Genomic DNA, 22,049 nt, shown 5'->3' with positions numbered 1-22,049 from the left:
TAAAAATCATCAGTATCTGTGACATAGCAGATAAGAGAACAAGCCTCAGAACTAGGAGGCCCTCCCTTCAAGTCTCTCACACCTTAGATGCATACTGGCTGTGACTCAGGGCAAATCACTTGAGCTCTCAGTGCTCAAGACATCTCTCTAACACTTTCAGTTGCAGAGAAGGTGCTGACCTTCATTAATAAAAGAAATTTTCTTTTTTGTGAGTTCCCTCTATGAATGAAATTACTGGTCTGGTCCCTCTCTCTATAAAATACATCACTCAAAAAAATATTTCTACATTGTACAGTGAAAATGACTGTTACTAAGTAGGATACCATTAATAAGTGGCATTGTATTAGTGCAATCATTTTCTAAGTTATAAATAAAAACTATCTAAAAATGTACTTGAAAGATTCTAGCCTCTCAGATCAGAACTACAAGTATGTGCTTTTCTGCCCATCCTAAAACAGTAAATAAGAATATCTAAGTTCTAACAATATGCATTCTTGTACTGAGAAGGTATTTAATTTAGATCAGTGATATTCAATATAAAATACATCTGGGTCATAACAAAAATAGAGAAAATAGCTTTGTTATCAATCAATCAAAAAGCATTTATGAAGCATTATTATATGCTAGGCATCATGCTAGGTGCTGGGGATACAAAGATAAGAAATGAAACTGTCTTCACCTCAAGGAGTTTACATTCTATCAGGGAAGACAACATGTACATGAATAAGCATATTTTATATATATACATATATACATATTTTTCTTATATATGTATGCATATATATTCATATGTATAGTAAATACAAGGCAAATTGAGGGCATAGCAAGTTTGGGGATCAGGAAAAAGAAAAAGATAGCTCCTGCCCTCCAGGAGCTCACAATCTAACGGTGGAGACAATACTTTAAAAAGGGGAGGGCAAATGGTACCTAGTGGCAGTGCTGTTGGATGAAAAATGAAGTGACAGCTAGTCTGGACGCCTCCCTTAAATGAAGGATCTGGAAGGAGCTCTCCACCATCCACCTTCCACCCTTTCCAATCAAGTTGGAGGGAAGTGACCTAAGGGGCAGGGGCTACTGATAAGGTATGAGTTCCAGGGTTGATATGATCTTAAAGGAAGATGAGGTTCCTAGGGGGCATGATGAAGTCCAGAGGTAACCAGCCAGGTGGGAAATGAAGAGCACAGTCATGGTAGACAGACAGTGCAAAGATACAGAGAAGGAAGATGGAGTTTCATGTGAGGAGTCATGAAAATAAGGAGACAAAATTCAGCCTACACATGAAAAATGTAAAGCACTCCTAACATTGTACTAAATGCATTCCTTTATGTTTACCCTGCTTCTCCAGAAATGCAGGGACTTTTGAATGCTTTCAATTAGGGGTCAAAAGACTAATTCTTAAACATAACTATTTTTTAAAAATTTTCAGTATAACTTTATTTGCATAATCTGAAATGCATACAAAGTACAGTTATTAACTACAAACTGGCACAAGCCTGCTTGTCAGGAATTTGAAAGTATCAGCCTGATTCCATATCACAATTCAAGACATTTTTTTTTCTTTAGGAAGTACCTTTACTTGTAAAGGGATATTCAGTGGGGGAAAGGGGTCCCATGATCCATCCAGAAGGAATACTATCCTCTAAGAAACAAAACAATTCTTCTATACTTCCCTGGGCTTGGGTCAGCTTAAACTGGCTCTGGGTCAGATGCTGCTTGTCTAGATCTTCAAACCCATTACTTATGGAAAAGGTGGTATGAACCTCCTGCATATCATAACAGGCCTGTTGGAGCTTGTCTTGTAGGCTGCTTGGGAGACCTCGGACTTTAGGCAGGAGGTCCATGAAGGCTGACTGTAATTTCAGGGCAATGCTGTGGGACATGCCCAGAGCCCGGATTTCCAGGAGCAATTCAACTGCTTCAGAGAGCTGGTACAAGAGTTTTCTGATGTTGTTCTTGGCACCTCTGATATTTTCCAATGCATGCTTATATGCTTGGGACTGGAGGTTGCTTGGCAGAGAACCTAATGGTGTGAAATAGCCTTCTTCTTTTGAAGACTTGTCTCCAAAATAATCTCCATCTTCCTCTGAAGATTCTTGAATATTAGCCATGTCCTGTGAGATTGGGAGGTATTTGTCCATAGTCATTTTTAATTCTTCTAGTATTCTTTTCTCCTCTTGGATTTCAGATTCTTAATTCTTAAACATGTCTAACACTGTAGACAAAATCCTATGTCCATCTTATATTTACCCAGCTTTATCATACTAAGTGATTTTCTATTTTCTAGGCATTACACTAAAAATGCTTTTAAAAAATAAGAAGCGATTTAAAATCAACAGGACCTGCTGGGTTGTAATGGAGAAAAATGAGGGATCAATAGTAATATAGCAGTTGAGAGTCTTAAGTACAAATGTTGATCATTATAGTAAAAATCTACTAAAATTCAACAGAGGTATAGAAAGTAGAGACATAACAGTTCTATGTGCTAAGTAGCATATGTGCTGTTGGTAACAGTGGAAGAATTTTGGAAAAAGAGGTTCCAAAGTAGGGAGTCATGAGAGGTAGAAAGGGAGCCAACTGCTCAAATGGGTGAATGCTCCAGAAAGGAGACTACAATTGCAGTTCTTTAAAGGCTGAAGTGGGAAGAGGTGGTTAAAAAGATTTGTAAGGACAAGGTGACAGAAATTTATTAAAGTAAAAGTTTTGGAGGAAAGAATCCCAAAATTGTACTTTAGTATGATAATGTGGGAAGTGTTCTACCGACTGACCCATAAATCAGGAGACCTGAGCCACTGTCCAAGTTCTGACTATAACTACTCATTGATCTTCGCTAAGTCATCTGAGTCCTTTTGTTCCTAGTTACTGATTTATAATATGAGGTTTGAACTAGATGACTTCTTAACTTTCAGTTCTAAAATTCTGTCGATAAAGTCTTAAAAACTGTACAGCAGATCATTCTACTTCTTGCTCAACAGACAACAGAAAATGACTAGACACATTAATGAGATAAATGAAAGTAACAAAAAAGATTAGTTCCTATAAATGGCTAATTTATGTAACTTTTACATAAAGCCTCCCAACTTATAGTTTTTCTCAGTTATCTGATTCCTTTGATCAGCATGTTTTTTAAAAATAATTTTTTACTTTTATCTAAAAATTTAATTTTCCCTCCTCCAACCAGAAAGCCATCTCATATAACCAATAATTGTATAAAAGAGAAAGAAGAAAAAGAGAAAAAAAATCAGCAAAACTAATCAATAATAAAAATTCTGATAAAATATGTGGTTTCCCACACGTGTGGACTCCTTCATCTCTACCAAGGAGTGGGGGGAGGTATTTTCTCATGTCTCTTCTTTGGAACCAAGGTTATTCTTTGTAATTTTACAACATTCATTTTTAAATGCTTTGTGGCTATCATTATTTCCATTTACATTATTGTAATCACTGTGTATATTGTTTTCTTGATTCTGCTTGCTTGACTTTGCATCAGTTTATGTTAAATCTTGTCATGCTTCTCTATTCATTGAATTTGTAGTTTCTTACAATCATAATATTTCATTACATTCATGTACTGTAATTTGTTTGGCTATTCTCAACTGATGGGAATCTACTTTGTTTCCAGTTTTTTGCTACCTCAAAAAAGTGTTACTATAAACATTTTGGCATATATGGATGAGGCAATGAGCATCAATGTTAACAGGATAGGACCCATAGGCAGATCAACTTTGTATTCAGACTCAGCCACTAAAACAGTGAAGGTTACATGAGTCAGGGTGGAAGTAAATAACTTCTCTAATTTTAACAAGTCAAGAGCTCCATGCCAAGGTGCCTCATCTGGAAGTCCTTAAAAACTAATGGGTGCTCCATGCAAGATGAGTCAAATTATCTAGTTGTAAAAGATTTTATACGCTAGTCTACTATCCTTCATACAAGAGGCATGGGTTGGCAGAAAATGCTTCCTTTTCTATTTAGGGTTTCATCCTATACCCAGAGAATCACAGAATCTCAAAATTAGGAGGGATGTCTGAGACCATCTATTCAAAGCTGAAGAGGGATCCCCTCTATGACATCCATAACAATTAGCCTCCTTTTGAAGCTCTCTAGAATAAGGGAGAACTCATTATGCTCAAGAAAGCCCATGTCAGTTTAAGCAGCAGTTCTATATGCTACAAAGTTTTTCCTTAATATTTTAACGGATCTCTATCAAATGAGATAATATCTGTAAAGTGCTTCACAAACCTTAAAGAGCTATTTTAAATGCTACAATATGAATATTCCCTCAATAAGTGCAAATTGTAACTCATCCACATTTCCTAATCAGCTCTAAATCTTGCCTATGTTGTCCCATAAATTCTCCAAAGGGGCATAACCTATTTGGAGGAGAGTCTTTAAGGTTGCATTCGGCTCTATGGAACAAAATATACTTAACAGACAACAAAAAAAGACAGTATGATCTTCTATTCTTAGCATTTTTCAGTCAGTTGTGCCTGATATGGTCTAGCTCTTAAATGTTTTCTTGCCCCCTGGAAAGAGAGCAAGCATCTGCTCTCCAAGCTATGGAGTAAGCAGAGCCTAGCACTTCTGTCTCGATTTAGGCTCCCCGTTTTCCCCTGGCAGGAGTAGGAGCCTTGTGGCTCTCCTGCTAGTTCCTAGTTCCATGTTTTCTAGAATGAAAGAAGACTGTCAAGAAAGGAAGCATGATGTGGAGGTAGAAGAAGAAAAGAAAAACATGGATGTTTTTTCCTGACAAATGTGGCCTCCACCATCAGATTTGGTAAATGACTAGGTTTACTTGGCAGAACAGCTTTTCTTCTTCTTTTTTTTTTAGTTTGTTTTAGATCTTTGATTTGTCTTCTGATATTTTTCGATGATACTCCTCTATTTCTAGCCCTTATGTACTCAGACTACTTTATGTGGTTTGGATGGCATGATCATTGCCTAGACCTCAAACAGTGCCATGGAAGCCTCCCTGTCCTTACTTTAAGCTCCAGTGTTATGTGGAGAGACTAGGGAGTATGGCAGAGGTTGCCCAAGTATCTAATAGAAGTATCTTGAAGGTTTCTAGGACTGACTGAATAATACAACTGACTGAATAAATGTGCTGTCTCCCTCCCCAATTGTTCATATAATGAGACCAGCCAGAGACAATGAAATTTACAGTTTACACCTTGGGGGTGGGGATGGGAGGGAAGATGTTGCAAACAAGGGCTTTATAGACAAATGTTATAACCAGTATAGTATCCTGAACCCTAGCTTACTGATTCTAGACATTGCCAACAACTTAGTTATGTTATAGCTCTTTTCATTCTCAAATACCTAGTAAGTTTTCTAAATATGAACACAATATATACAATTAGTAAATTTCATCACAAAAATATACTTCTTTTGTCAGATAATTTCATCTAACAAAAGGAAGTAACAATTTAGGACAAGAAGGGAAGACATAACATGGGAAGGTTTCTGAAATTAGCCTGTACTTATTCCTCTAACAACAGCTGTGGATAGGGTATGGTAGCAGCTCTTTGGCAGTCAGCAAATTGTTATTTAAAGCCTATTCTATTGCTTTTCATTCTACATAGTAATAAACAGTTTCTAAGAGAGATTAAATGATCAGAGTGAAGTTTAGAGTTTAATCCCTAATTATGAGCTAATCTTTTACATATCTTTGGACTAAAAAGGCCAAGCTTAGTTCTTAAAAGTACCATTTTAAGATGAAGAAACATTTATAACCTTACTAAACGGCTTTCTTAAGGAATAATGGGGATTCATTTTTAAAAAACACCTTTGCACTAGGAGCCCCAACCTCTACCCAAATGGCTAGTATTCTCCTGTGAATAGCACATATTTCAAAATCCCCCATGACTAGCAGACATCAATTATACCCCAACAGCAGCACACACACACAAGCAAGGTTACTTGGCCAACAGTCTGTATGTTGGCACAGCACCAAAGGTTAAATGAATTTCAAGCGACACAGTGAAAAGACTGACAGTTTTGAGAACCCGATCCTTAATGACTTGAGTTGGATTAGTCAAATCTACTCAAGGAGTGAAGGCAGGGTGAAAAATAATGTCCCAGTCATTATGGAATCCTTTGGTATTTATGGTAATCAACATAAATTATGATGAACTCATTGGGTATTAAATGCAGAGGTCATAAGTACTTCGATAGGATTTCCACAGGAATTTACCATTAATTAACTGAATCGTTGTTTGAAAGTGTTACTGAATTATCTTAGCACTTTCTGTAGCCATTTCAGAAAATTTGGTCATTCCCAGACGAGGCCGTTAATGCCTTAACAAAACCAATCATTAACTCTAGTAAATGATTTTGTGGGAATTATTGCTGTTATAAAATACATTCAAGAGTTTATAGAAACAACTCTTTTTATTTTTAAAATAAATTTGCAGCTGTAGGTCAGCTGGAACAGCTGGAATGGAGAAGGAAAAAAAACCACTAAAGTCCCTGGGCTGCTTTTGTAATTGATTTTCTGCCAATTAAAAGGCAAAATACATACTGATTAGGTTCTGAATTTAAAATGTCTTCAATTTCTCCCCTCCCCCCAATCCAATCTTTGAAGTGATTAGTAAAGGGCCATTCAGCAACTAATTTTCTAAGACATTTGGGATTTTGAGACCTGTATTCTCCATTTATAGCTCAGTCAAGTGAAAATATGAGTTCTGAACACCAGAACTCTAAACCAAATTTCCGCTTCTGCTGTAGGCCCAGCCCAACACTCTGTGAAGAGAGTGAGAACACAAATTATGGGAAACATTATTAGCCAGATTCTCATTCTCCACACCCCATGTCTGCCTTCTAAATACAGGACTCCCTTTGAAGTCAACAAAGACTTCAAATCCAGATGAGTGCAGTGTGGCAATATGACCACATCTGTATCAAAATGGAGCAGTACTAAATTAATAGTACTGTTGGGCCAATCAAAACTGGTACATCTATCTAGTGCAATATTTTCAGAAAATAAGTGTCATTATGTTGAATATGGATATATATACATATGTATGTATGTATACACATATACATTTCAAAACTATCTAAATGTCATAATAAATATCACTAGATCAGAGGTTCTTAATCTGGGTTCCACAGACCCCAAAGGAGTCTGAATATGAATGGGAAGATTACATTATTCTATGAATTTAAAAACATTACTCTGAGAAAAAGTCCATAGGTTTCACCAGACTACCAAAGCGGTCCATGACACAAAGGAGGATTAAGAACCCTTGAACTGCATAAAATAGGGCTTCTTCTTTTGTAAGATTAGCAAAGACAAGTTCAATCTTCACTGGTTTTTTTTTTTAAACAAACTATAAACATATGCTAAATTGATGCATTTAATTCGATTAAATTCCACAAACACTTATTAAGTGTCATTTACTTGGATTTCTTCACTATGCAATGATTAGTTTCAAACTAGTTGCTGTGTCTTAGCTTAATAAAGCACACATGAAACTGAATACAAAGATCTGATGCTTTTTATTTTGCAGGCAATTGGGCCTGGAACCAGGAAGCAAACTCTGAGTTCAAATTTGGCCTTATTAGTTTATTAACTGTATGACCCTGGGCAAGTCACTTAGCTGCTGTTTGCCTCAATTTCCTCAAACGTAAAATGGGGATAATAAGAGCACCTATCTTGTGGGGTTGTTGTGAGGATCAAATGAGATCTTTGTTAAAAAAAAAAAAAAGGTGCTTAGCACAGTACCTGGCACACAGTAGTGCCTATGGAAATGCTTATTCCCATCCCTTCCCCCCTTTATGTTTAAGCTTCTATTGGTATAAGCCAATGGGGTTGGCTGAGCTCTATCACATAGCAGATATAAATGTCTATCATTTGGGATAGATAATATATCTATGCTATGAAAGAGCTAAGAAAAATTATCAGTTAAAATTACAAGAATAAGCTAAAGAACTTGTAGGTCAATGATAAATATGAAAAATGTTGGCTTTACAGGTAATTTTCTGATTAGATGATTGATGTAATGATGTATTCTGTGTGTCCAATTATTTCACTTAAAACCGAAAAGTTACTAAACTTGTAAACTTATCAAGGGGATGTCAGACACATTAAAAATGCAAACTAAATGTGCATTTGTGTGAAATTCAATAATTTATGTTTTACTATGTACAACTGCCACACTTTGCCATGATGTTATTTTTCCAAACCTTTTCAACACAATGTCTTCCATTATTTTATTACCTATTTAAGTAACATTCTTTATTATATCCAGATTAGCAAATGTTATATAAAAAGAAGCACTTTAAGGAGTGGTTTTCATCATAGCAAATTTCAGCAAGAATGTAAATACTATATAAATATGCATTCCCATAGTATAAATAAGGACAAAAACCCTTTAATAGTAACTATTTTCTAGCCAATAAGCCCCTTCCATTGACCTATTACTTAATGTGTTTTAGTCAATTTTTACTATACAGAAATGGAGACACCTCAGGCAATGTTCACACACAACATATTAGAACCAGCTGCTGCAGAAGAACCTTAAGAAAAAAGGCTTCTTGATTTAATTGGGAAAACAGGAGGAAGCATAAATTTTACTGCCATTAATAACTTCAAGCAATCTTGATATGACTTTACCTCACCCTGACGGCTAGACATGTGCTTTGTGTTAGGGTGTTGGCCACATCTGACCCTTATTGTTTGCTCACTTGATCAGGTAGGAAAATGGAGGGTTTTTTATAGGATAAATGAGGCCTATTAACATTGGGAAATAGTGCAGTAGCCTATGAGGAGCTGCTCTCTGAAACAGATGTGTGAAATTCCATAACAAGTTTGGTAACAAAAAGACCAAAATGCAAAAGTGATTTAAATTTTTTTCTTTCAGCTTTATTTAAAGAAGCCATCATAAAGGCAACTGAGTTTTCAAAAAGCAAAAGCATGCTAATTTTAAAACAAAGCACTTTTTCAGTTTTAAAAAAGCATTTGGGATGATCAACTCAGAATTTAAGTATATAATATCTCACTGTTCATAACCAAAATTATTAGTTAAATGTAAATACCATGTTACATTTTATTTGCATTATCTCACTTTTGAAATAATATTTGGGGTGAACCACCCCAAGTATCTAAGGGAAATATACAATACCTCTACTCACAAATCCCAATCTACAAGCTCATGCGCAAAGTGCAGTCTTTGCATGAGCTGATACTTCTGAGGAATTCAACATTAAATCACACCAAAGCATAATTTAAAATGCAAACATAAAAAAAAATTGTAGATGTCCGAAGCCAAATTTTTGAGTGCTGTTTCAAAGACATCTGATGTTATGGGCAGAGGAAATAATACTTAAGTTTTAAGGGATCAAAGTTGGGAGTCCAACACTCTCTGCTTTGGACATCTCCAAAAGTAAGTGAAATCAGACTTGTCTCGACCGGAAGAGAACAAACATTTATCACTTAACTCTTGACCTGGAACAACTCTCTACATGTTGATGAAATGTTTCTACAGCACTTGAAAATACCCTCAGACCCAGATTACTAAAGTGTAACCTACTTAGATCAAGAGAAATCAGGTCCCCTTATTAGGAATCACATAACCAATTCTAGAATTGCTCTCCTAGGATGTGATGCTCTCTCTTCCCTATATTTTTACATTAAATTGGAATAGTTTTAGACACTCTTAATTTGTCTTCCAAAAAGGACATCCTGGCCTGACCTCGCACTGAATGAAATCTAAATGACTGTTGCAGATCTCAGAAATAAGCACAGCATATGCTACTGAATCAGAATCCTAATTTTCCTGGCAAGGCTAATAAAGGTACTTTCTTTCTGAATAAGCTAGCCATGCAAATTAGAAAAGATTTATAAGAGACCTTTAAAAATCATGCTGGTATGCAGATAAAAAGTTTTAATCAAAATTGAAAATATAGCATAGAAGACTGGTACTGTGCTACTTTAGACAATGATGCTTTTGATTAATTTATAAGTCAATTAATTGAAAAGTACTTATTAAGGTTCTGTGTGCCTGAAACTTTATTAGGTGCAGGTGAACCCAATACAAAGAATGAAACAATTCTCACTCTTGAGGAGTTTACATTCTATTAGGGAGACAGCATCTACATATATAAGTATATAAGGAATAAATACAAAGTAGTAATCTTCATTCTTTTCTGGCCTGCACTGGTAGCTCTCCATAGGCCTTTCTCTATCACACCATAAAAGCGTTTTCATTATGGAAGCTTACCCTATCCCTGGGCCCTTGAGCCCTGGGGCCTCTCCCTCTGCTTGGCTAGTTCCCCCCAGAACCTCCATTTTAAGGAGGAGGTCCAGGCCAATCATGTCCTCATTCCTCTCCAGGCTGCACTCCTGACTCTCCAGACTTTCCCTAACATTCCTCAAGTCAGTACCTTCATTTCCCCCCTGCCTTCCCTTCCTTTCCTGCTTCCTTTTATGTGCTGTCTTCCCCCACTAGAACATAAGCTCTTTGAGGACAAGGGCTTTCTTTCTTTCTGCTTGTATCTCTATTCCCCCCACACTGCCTGGCACACAGTAAACGTTTCATAAATGCTGGTGGACTGAAGCATGTTACCAGCAGCTGATGGGATCAGGAAAGGCTCCACACAGAAGTGGTACTTGAGCTGCATCTTGAAGGAGAGGAATTCAATGAAGAGTAAGTTTACTCAAGATACAGGAGATCATACAGAAGGTACAGAGGAAGGGGAATAGCATAAAATAAGGCTGGAAAGATAGGTTAGGGTCAGGTTGTGAGGGGATTTTAAAAAACTAACCAGAGAAGTTTATATTTTATCCTGGAGTCACGAGGGAGTCACTAGAATTTATCAAGAATAGCTGTGACATAGTCAGTTCAAGGCTTAAGAAAAATCCCTACGGCAGCTGTGTCAAAGATGCAATTCAGGAGAGAGAGAAACTTGAGGCAGGGAAAGGAGACTGCTGCAATAGTCAATCAATCAATAAACACTCATTAAGCTCCTACTACATACCAGACACTGTGCTAAGTGAAGGGGAGAAGTGATGAGGACCTGAATTAGGGTGGTGGATGTGAGTAAAAAAAAGTTGAATTTGAGATGATTTGGGGGTAGAAACAGTAAGATCTGGCAAATGATTGGATATATTGGGTGAAGAAAAATGAGGTCAGTCATTACTATGACACAAGTAACTGTAATATGGCTTAAAGAAGCTGAAGAAGTAGAAGGACTTACTTTACAAATGGGACAATTTCTAAACTTTCGTCCAAGGCTCAAATAAGTAACATTCTGAATGTATTATAATTATTTACACTGAATTGCAATTAACTCTCTATTAACTTTATTATAAAGGGTTCTGCAGCAATAGTCAGTCGGTTCAAAAGCACTTATTAAATGCTTACTATGTGCCAACAACATCTGGTTAAAGAACCACTTTCATGGGAAACATTTCTGATTATTCAAGTTAAGGAAAACTAAGGAGGACAGTGGTGTCTGAAAATAACAGGGAACTTTGGAAGTATGGAAGGTTTGCAGGGAAAGATTATAAGGTCATTTTCTGACATACTGAGCTGAAGATGTCTATGGGAGATCCAGTTTGATATGTCTAATAGGCAGCTGGAGATGCCAGATTGGAGATCAGCAGAGAGGTTAAGGCTGGTTAAGCAGATTTGAGAATCATCATCAAAGAGATGATAACTGAATCTATAGAAGCTAATGAGATCACCAAGTGAAATTGTATAGAGGGAGAAGAAGACCTAGAACAGAGCCCTGTTTAGTAAGTGTGACCGGCATTATCCAGTAAAGAGACTGAGAAGAGGTCATATAGGTTGGAGCAGAACCGGAAGAGAGCAGTGGTATGAAAACCTAGAAAGAAGTATCAAAGAGAAGAGGGTTACTGACAACACCAGAGGCTGAACAAAGGTCAAGAAGAATGAGGACTGAGAAAAAGGCCATTATATTTAACAATCAATAGTTCACAAGTGACTTTGGAGAGAGTGGTTTCAGTTGAATGATGGGGTTGGAAACTAGAGCATAAAGTTAAGAAAGTACACACAGAAAGGAAGTGGAGGCACCTATTGTAGATGGCCTTCCCAGGGAGTTTAGCCGTAAAAGGCAGGAGAGATCCTCACTTTGTCCTGGTTAGATCACACTTAGTGTACTCTATTCCATTCTGAGTACTACATTTTAAGAGGATAGTGTAGGGTCTAGAATCCAAGATATACATTAAATGGCTGAAGGACTAGGGATGTTCAGCCTGGAGAGAAGACTTGTAGTAAGTAAAGAGATGGATACATGAAAGCTGTCTTCAAATTTCTAAAGGGTCTTAACATATAAATGAGATTAGACTTAATATTTGTAGTCCCAGAGAGAACTAAAAAAGTTAGTAAAAATTTCAGGAAATCACCATGTGGCATAATATAAGGAAGAATTTGGTAACAGAGAAAACAGTTTAAAAATGAAACAAGATTCACACAAATGAAGACAGATCTAAACAATCTGAGAAATATTAATTGCTCATGGGTAGGCCGAGCAAATACAATAAAAATGACAGTGATATTTAAGTTAATTTACATTTTCAGAGACACAAGAATCAAACTACCAAACAATTATTTAAGAAGCCAGGGAAAATAATAACTAAATACATTTGGAAAAAAAAGTTCAAGAATATCAAAGGAATCAATGAAAAAAAAAAGTGAAGGAAGGTGGCCTAGCAGTATCAGATTTCAAACTATATTACAAAGTGATAATCATCAAAACAATCTGATACGGGCTAAGAAACAGAGTGGGAGATCAGAGGAATAGATCGAATACACAGTAGTAAATTGTCATAGTAAATCAGTGTTTGATAAACCCAAAGATCCAAGCTTTTGGGATAAGAACTCACAATCTGATAAAAATTGCTGGGAAAACAAGGAAATAGTTTGGAAGAAACTAGGCACAGACCAACATCTTACACCATATACCAAGACAAGGTCAAAATGGAGAAATGATTTAATATAAGAGAATATAAAGGATTATGTTATATTACATTTTGCTGTTATATTATATCATATTTATTATATTATATTATATGTAGATTAGTGAAGCATGGAAAAATGTACTTGTCAGAGCTATGGATACGGGAAGTGTTTATGACCAAACAAGAGATAGAGGGGATCATGGGAAGTAAAATGGATAATTTTGATAACATGAAATCAGAAAGCTTTTGCACAAATTAATGCAGCCAAAATTAGAAAAAAATCAGAAATGGAAAAATATTTTACAGCAAATTTCTCTAATACAAGCCTCATTTCTCAACCATATAGGGAACTGAGCCAGATGTATAAAAATAAGAGCCATTCCCCAAATAATAAATGGTCAAAGGATATGAACAGGCAGTTTTCAGAAGGAGAAATCAAAGCTACCAACGGTCACATGAAAAAAATGTTCTAAATCACAACTGATTAAATAGATAATAAATTAAAACAACTCTGAGATGCCACCTCACACTTACCAGATTGGCTAACATGTAAGAAAAGGAAAATGACAAAAGCTGGAGGGGATGTGGAAAAGCTGGGACACTAATACGCTGTTAGTGGAGTTGTGAACTTGTCTAACCATTCTGGAGAACAATTTGGAACTACATCCAAAGAGTTATAAAAATATGCATACCTTTTGACTCAGCAATACCACTACTAGGTCTGTATCCCAAAGAGATGGAAGAAAAGGGAAAAGGACATATATGTACAAAAATATTTATAGCAGCTTTTTTAAAAAAGAATTAAAAATTGAGGGGATTCCTATCAATTGGGGAATGGTTGTGATAGAATACATGCTATAAGAAATGACGGGCAGCACAGTTTCAGAAAAACCTGGGAAGATGTATGTGAACTCATGCAAAGTGAAATGAGCAGAACCAGGAGAACACTGTACACAGTAACAGCAGTATTGTAAGGATAACCAACTCTGAAAGACTTAAGCTACTCTGATCGAGACAATGATTCAAGACAATTCCAAAAAACTCATAATGAAAAATGCCATCCACCTCCACAGAGAAAACTGATAAACTTGGAATGAAGACTGAAGCATACTTTTTTCACTTTATTTTTTGCTTTTCTTTTGCAACATGACTAATATGGAAGTATGTTTTGCATGACAACATTTTAATTGAAATCAAATTGCTTGCCTTTTCAAGTAGGGGGAAGGGGAAGGAGGGAAGAAAAGAATTTGGTACTCAAAATTTTAAAAAATAAATTTTAAAACTTTAAAAAATGTAATTGGAAAATACTGAATGAAATAAACAAAAATATAATTAAAAAATGAAATAGACTACCTTAGAAGGTAGTGGGCTCTCTGTCCCTGCAAGTGTTCAAGGAAAATCATCTATCAGGGATTTTGCAGAAAGGACTCTTGCATCAGGTAGGAAGCCAAACTAAAACTATGCTAGCAAATAGCCTCTAAGATACCTTCAATTATAAGGCACTATGATGATATGACTACTTAATATTTAGCAGAACAAAAGAAAAAAATACATTTTGTGGACACCCACATTGCATAATGCTTAGTATATCACATTCTTGCTTATAAATCAGAAAATTATGTAATCTTAGAGTTGGAAGAGACTTCAGAATCCATCTAATCCAACCTATACCTTCTTTTTGCCAATTCCTTCAACCAGCTGTCACATGGCATGACATCCTTCACCATTCTGGTACCTTTCTCTGGATGCTTTCTCCAGTTTATCAGTATCTTCTCTAAAATGTGGTACCCATAAATGAAAACAACATTTCATATATCTACTCAAAGCTGAGAAAAATGAGACTCTCATCTTCCTAGCCTTGGACATAATGCTACTCTTTGGATTCAGTCATTCAACCAGTTCTAAATCTGCCGAAATGTTCTATCATTTCTAGCCTACATCAAAGTATCTTGTATGTAAGCATAATGAAACAGACTATGATTAGCTAGAAATCTAGGTTAAAATATATCTGCAATATCCCTTTGATCTACTGGAACAGTTATATATTTTTTAAGGAAATGTTTCTTGCTATGCTATATAGTTAAACTAGGCCTAGAAAATTTTGCTTTTATTTTTGTAGCAAGCTCCCAAATTTAGCAACCAGATGCTTTTGGGAAAAGAAAAACTATAGGAAAAAAGGGCACCATATTGTTGTAAGACATTAGTTCATAATGGTATTAGTTTCTAACTTCAAGTCAAGACCTAAATCAACATTATCAAGAATCCATAAAAGTTGCCAATAGATCCACTTGAAAGACTAAAAAAAGAATGTGAACATATCTGCATAGTATATGTCTTGAATCATATAAAGGACAGCTACATGCACTGGTGCCTAGTGACCACTTCCACTGAGCCACACATTTCCTTTTCTCTTATGCATGCAGGGATCAGTGTGTAAGCATAAAAAAGAGCAGATTTAGTGAAATCTAGTAAGTGTGATTAATGATCAGGCAGGGCTCAATTGCTGACCATAATGAAGGGTCACAAACCTCTTTTCAAGTTAACAGTAGAGTAGAACACAAATCAATCATCAACAAACATGCATTAAGTGACTACCACGTAGCAGGTACTTCCTAAGTATTGAGAAAAATATTAAAAAAGGAACAATTTCTCCTTTCATGTAAACTACATTATATAAAAAGAAACAAGACCAAAGAATGAAGATGCTCTCAATTGTAAACTTTGCTGGATTCATGTTTGATCATTGCTACCTCATCTATGGAGGGAGAATAGGATTTAAGGTACTACTTTAAAATTAAGGTTGGATATAGACTCAAAAGTAGAATATATTATTTCAACTTTTTCTGAGAGCAAACTTTTAAAAATTATATCTCTCCTTAAGACACATATACACACAATTAATAATGTCTCAAGACTATTACTCATAAAATGTTCCATTTCCCTAATTAGAAACTCTAACATTTTCCTCTGTGATCATAATCTATCATTTCACCTTTCCCTATGCTTCACCACTAGAAGCAGGTAGGTGACCAAGTAGATAGTCAAGAAGACCTGAGTTAAAATCTAGTCTCAGCTACTTATTAGCTGTATGATCATAAGCCACTTAATCTGTTTGTCTCAGTTTCCTCAACTGTAAAATGGAGTTCATAATAGCACCTACTTCAGCTTTCTGAGGATCAAATGAGATATTTGTAAAAGATTGAGCACAGAGCCTGACACATAGTAGGCACCATTCCCTTCCCTTCCTCTACCCACTTCTTACACCAGAACTCTCTAATCTCTCCATACCACAGCATCTCCTCAGGTCATTTAACCTATTTTTACTTCACTTTCATTACTCTCCAACTTTAATCCAGGTTTAGACATTTCAACTCTACTGTTCTCTGTGCTATACTACTTTACTTACTGATCTCATCAGTTCTCATTTAGTTAATTACCATTTCTGTGCTGATGATTCTCAAATCTACCCATCTTGCCCTAACCTCTCTGATGGCTTCCAGTCTCACAACTCCAAATACTTTTCACATATGTCAAACTGGATTTCCAGTAGGCATCTTAAAGTAAAAATGTCTCAAATTTCACTTACTTTCCCCCCTGCCTTAACCCTTCTCCCTTCCAACTTTCCTTATTATTGTCAACTACCATCTTCCTGCTCCCCCAAGCTCACAGCCTAGATGACATCCTCAACTCCTCACTATCTTTCATTCCCCCTATCCAATCTGTTGCCAAAGCTTTTGAATCTCTTGGCCCTTTGTCCTATTAAGTTACTCTTCTCTGAATATACCTTAGTCCTAATTATTCCAATCATCTGCCTCCCTACCATCTACCTACCTCTGTTTCTAAATGCAGCCAGAGGAAGTTTCATTACAGGCTGACTAGATGCATTACAAATTCATGCTATCCAATTTCAACTGGACCCTCATTGCAACAAGGCAGTCCTTTTCTTCCTCGAACCTTCCGAATCTCCTCCTTCCTTTCCCACCCCCCACCTCAGCTAAGGATCCTGTCTCTTATTTTACAGAGAAAATTTGATGAGTTCCCTCTTCTTGAGGCTGACTACAATTAAAAGTTTCCACTTCCATATTTCTCACTCACATCTTCACTCTGCAGTCTGGCTTCCTAACTCATCATTCAATAGAAACTATTTTCTCTGAAGTTAACAATTGATCTCTAATGGCCTTTTCTCAATCCCTATCCTTTTTGGACTTTTCTGCAACTTCTGACACTTGTCAGTCACCTACTTCTCCTTGATACCTTCAACTTTCTAGTTTTTTGTGACCCTGCTTTCTCCTGGTTTGACTCAACTGTCTAACAGTTCCTTCTCAGATTCCTTTGCTGGATCTTACTGCAGATCACACCAGCTACATAAGGGTGTCCATAAAGCTACTGTCTGGGTCCTCTTCTCTTTTCCCTCTATTGTATTTTCACTTGATGATCTTATTAGCTCCCATGAATTCAATTAATCTTTCTGTGATGACACTTCTCAGGTTTCTTCAGTCCAACTTCTCTGCTGATCTTTATTCTTGCATCTCCAACTGTGTATTAGACATCTCAAACTGAATATCCCACACACAGCTTAAACTCGTTATCTTTACCCTCAAGTCTTCCCCTCTTCTTAACTTTCCTATTACCATTATCCTACCAGTAACCCAGGCATACAACTTGGATGTCATCCTTGATTCCTTACTCTCTCGTAACCCCCTCCCCCCATATCCAATCTGTTGCTTCTGCTGTTTCTATCGTCTACTATAAACCCCCTTCTCTTCTGACACTGCCACCACCCTCCCGCAGGCCCTCATGACCTTCCTTATACCTGGACTAGTTAGCCTGGACTGCAATAGCTTGCTGTTTGGTCTTCATACCTTAAGTCTCTTCCCATTCTGATCCATATTTCACTCAGATGTCAAATTGATCTTCCTAAAGTACAAGCCTTATCATATGACTCTCCTACTCATTATACTCCAGCGGCTCCCTATCATCTCCTGAATCAAAATAAAATCCTCTGTTTAGTGTTCAAAACACTTTGTAATATGGTTCTCCCTTTTACCTTTCCAGCATTCTTATGTTTTACTCTCCTCCACATACTCTGTCTTTCAAAGATATTGATTTCATTGCATACAACACTCCATCTCCTGACTCCTAAAATTTTCACTGGCTATCAATCCATACTTGGAATTCTCTCCTGGCCTCCTTACCTCTATACTATTACCTCTGGTGATCTCAGGCTGATGATTCTCAAATCTACCTCCACTGCCTTTCAGACATCTCAAACTGGATGTCCAACAGACATCTTAAACTCATTATGTCCAAAACTAAACTCATTACCTTTCACCCTAAACCCTTCCCTCTCTAAACTTCACTATTACAACAAAGAGCAACACCATCCACCCAGTCCCCCAGGTTTGCAATGTAGGAATCTCTTCAACTCGTCTCCCATACCCGCTCTGTCATCAAGGTCTATTAATTTAACAGAATACGCTTCCTTCTCTCCTATGACCGTCCTGGGTGTAGGCCTTCATCATTTCACACTTGGATTACTACTGGCAGATCTGCCTGCTTCAAGTCCCTCCTCACTCCAATCCACCTTCCATTCTGCCATTAAAGTGATTTTCCTAAAGCACATGTCTGACCATGTCACCCTACTACTTAATAAATGTCAGCAGCTTCCTATTGCCTCCAGGATCAAATACAAAATCCTCTGGTGTTTGAAATCCTTCATAACCTCTCCTCCAACCCCTTTTCCAATCTTCTTACACACTTTCCTTCCCAACATGTATTTTTCGTTCCAATGCCATGGCCTCTTCGCTGTTCCATAAAGAAGACACTCCAGCTCTTGATGCTAGACATTCTCTCTGACTATCCCTTATGCCTGAAATGCTCTCCCTCCTCTTTATCTCTGCCTCCTGGTCTCCCCCTTGCTTCCTTCAAGGCCAATTAAAATCTCATCTTCTATAGGAAGCCTTTCTCAACCTCTCTTAATTCTAGTGCCTTCACTCCATTCATTATTTCCTATTTATCATGTGTATAACTCACTTTGTATATACTTGTTACATGTTGTCTCCCCAATTTGATCATAAGCTCCTTGAGGGCAGGGATTGTCTTTTACCTCATTTTTTTTATACCCAAAGCTCAGCATAGCGCCCGACACATATTAGGCACTTTGTGGTTGCTCAGTCATTTCAGTCATGTCCGGCCCTTTGTGACCCCCTTTTGGAGTTTTCTTGACAACAATACCAGAGCGGTTTGTCATTTCCTTCTCCAGTGGATTCATTTTGTCAGGCAATCACAGCTTAAGTGACTTGCTCAGGGTCACACAGCTAGTAAGTATCTGTGTCCAGATTTGAACTCAGGTCTTCCTGACTCTAGGCCCATTGCTCTATCTACTTGAGTCATCAGCTGCCTCTGTACTTTATTAAGTAGGCACTTAATAAACCTTTATTGATTGACCACCTTCCTCCAAGTCTCAGCTAAAGTCTCACCTTCTGCAAGAAGTCTTTCTCAGTCCTTCTTCATCTTAGTATCTTCCCTCTGAGACTATTCACAATTTGTCTTGTTCCTTGTTTAACTTCTATATAGTTGCTCGCATGTTATCTCCTCCATTGGACTATGGCCTTCTTGAGAGCAAGGATTGTTTTTTACTTTTTTATTCCAGGGCTTAGTACAGTGCCTAGAACGTGGCACGCCCTTATTAAATATCTGTTACTAATTTACTGATTGATTAGTACTTCTGATAAGTCATCTGACCTCACTGGGCCTCAGCTTCCTCACCTATAAATGAAAATAATAAAATCCATGGTCACTACATCACTGGACAGTAATGCTTACTCTCTGGGTGAAGTGGAAGTTTGTACTTAGCACCACCAATCTGTGAGGCTCAGATAAGACAAAGTACGTAGAACACCTTGTAAACCACAGAGTGTGACAGAAATGTCAACTGCTGCCATTATCATTATTGTTCAACTGATGTGATTACATTTTCATAATTGATATTATTGACTTATTTGCTAATTCAGCATATTTTAGCCTAATCTTAGGGCAGTCCTACTTATACATTTGTGAAGCTGATACTTTAAATGTAACATTGGTTCACTGAATTTTAGAGGAAAGAGAAGAATGTTTTTTTAAATGTGAAAATAATATTTGGATATATTAAATTTTCAGTAGTAAAATGAATTAAAGTGTAGATAGACTTGACAATATAATTACATGGAGAACCTCATGTGGATTTTGGCTGATCTGCTGTAGGCTACCCTGATTTTTTTAAAAATAATTTTTCTTAAGATCATAGGATAAGAAATGTAGAGAGGGAAGGAAACTTAGAGATTCTCTAGTACAACTCCATCATTCTCCAAATGAGGAAGCAGGGGCTCAGAAAGGTGAAGTGATTTGCCCAGGGTTAGCGTGGTGGTAAGTGGCAGAGTCGATTTCAACATGATGTCACTTTCAACACATCTGCACATGAAATAACATTCTGATGTCATATTTGACATGCTTTCTAACTGTACCATGCTGCCTCACCGAATGACACCTTTAATAGTTCAATTTAAAATAAGTAGAAAAACTAAAGTGTTAAGAAATTATACATAGTAAATGATTAAACAAGTATCCAAAAATATGTCCTTATTCGTAACTATTAGGTGATGAAATTTTGAAGCCAATGAGGCATAATTCCACCTAAACTTAATTGAAGGGATAATGGAAAAATATTATAACATTTACAGATCTGAAGTTCATTCTGTTAGTTTAAGAACATAAGAATCTATTACATATGAATTCCTTTATTTATAAACTTATCATTTTATTATATTTGAAAATTTGTTTATCAGAAAATTAGTGTGATGTAGTGATAAAGGCACTGAACTCAGTCTCATAAGACTTAAATTCTAATATTACTCTGTCAATAATAAGTTGTATGTATTCCCTTTGGGATAGTCATTTCTTTCTGGGACTCAGTTTATTCATTTGTAAAATGAGGGCTTGATGTAGATCATTTCCAAGGTTTCTGTCTAATATAAGATTCTATGATTGATTATTTCACTAATCGCATTTCCCTTTAAATGTTTTAAATTTGTGTTACAAATTTAGCTTCAAGCTGGCAAACATTAAGGGACAATAGAAATTGATGGTTCTGGATATGCTTTCTAGTGGGCCAGTATGATACAGAAGTATAGTTTGTAAGAAGTGTGGTAGCAGCAGGATGGATGGATGGCAAGATGGCTCAAGTAGATGAGTCGACAAGATAGAAAGGATGGTCATATGGTCTGCTCCAGGACTTTGGCCTCGCTAGATGTAACGTTAATAATAACAATAATGATAACCACTCCTTCAAAACCTACCCTCATTGTCCATGTAGTTCAGTGTTGAAGTGGGAATGGCAGAATAAGGGAGGCCAACGAGCACATTCATGGAACTGCACCTGTTCACTCTCCCCCTTCCAACTTGGAAAGCCCCTAATCTTTCATCTAACTAGAAATTTGATTACTTAATGCGGTATTATCTCCTTTCAATTAATTGGCCTTATTTGATTAATTGTTTTTAATGTATAAAAATCTGTCTCTCTCTGTATTTGGGGTCCAGGCCTAAGCTGAGGAGGTCTGGGACTGGCTTGTTGGGAAACTGTTATGTATTGCTTAATAAATTGATATGATAAGAAGATTGAACCTTTGTTTCCTCAGTCATTTTGTCTTTCACCTGCCACTATCTGTCTACTTATTAAATTATGTATCTGCAATGAGTCTCACAACACAGTCTATGAATCTTCCCCACTATATTGTTTCCTCTGAAAATTAATGCAAATTTCTTAAAGTTAAAATATGCAACTGAGCATCACAGAATTTTTTTAAAAGTCAGTTTTTACAAGAAAAAACCTATTATTATGGTGTTAAAATGGCTCAATAGATTCTCTTAGGGAATGTGTTATTTTCTATATCAAGCATGGATTCTATGAAACTTCAACTTTATCATTATATGAAGTGTGAGTTTTATGTAGAAACTAATTTTTTTGATGAGATGGACATTCAACAAAGGACTGGGGCACATATGCTGATATGCAGAGGTGGGCTAATATACCAAAGCACCCCACAGCTTATAAAGTAGTCAAGATGGAGTCCCCAAAAAGTATACATATTGATAT

General features: G+C 36.6%; 2 protein-coding genes across 4 annotated transcripts in view; both read right to left on the bottom strand.

Annotated features, from left to right (window-relative positions):
* KIFAP3 (kinesin associated protein 3) overlaps positions 1–22,049 on the bottom strand; it is a 210,867-nt gene that overhangs the window by 98,422 nt on the left and 90,396 nt on the right. The gene's annotated exons all lie outside the window — the stretch shown is intronic.
* On the bottom strand, positions 1,537–21,322 carry LOC144457994 (perilipin-3-like). Its single transcript, XM_078156816.1, has 2 exons — positions 21,253–21,322; positions 1,537–2,188 (listed from the first exon to the last, which is right to left on the bottom strand). The coding sequence occupies exons 1-2, from the start codon at positions 21,320–21,322 to the stop codon at positions 1,560–1,562; spliced, it is 699 nt and encodes a 232-aa protein (XP_078012942.1). The 3' UTR covers positions 1,537–1,559.

Source organism: Phascolarctos cinereus, unplaced genomic scaffold (assembly GCF_003287225.1).
Source record: "Phascolarctos cinereus isolate Bilbo 61053 unplaced genomic scaffold, phaCin_HiC Scaffold_5;HRSCAF=322, whole genome shotgun sequence".
Classification (NCBI taxonomy): Eukaryota; Metazoa; Chordata; class Mammalia; order Diprotodontia; family Phascolarctidae; genus Phascolarctos; species Phascolarctos cinereus.
Note: the sequence above shows the minus strand (reverse complement) of the source record. Positions and strands in the feature narration are given on the sequence as shown.

Excerpts from the sequence above, each read along its gene's own strand:
- LOC144457994 (XM_078156816.1), bottom strand. The coding sequence starts at position 21,322 with ATGAATGTGCTCGTTGGCCTCCCTTATTCTGCCATTCCCACTTCAACA. Across the intron at positions 2,189-21,252 it reads GAACTACATGGACAATGAGG|AATCTGAAATCCAAGAGGAG; the intron begins GTAGGTTTTGAA and ends TTAAGAATTAAG.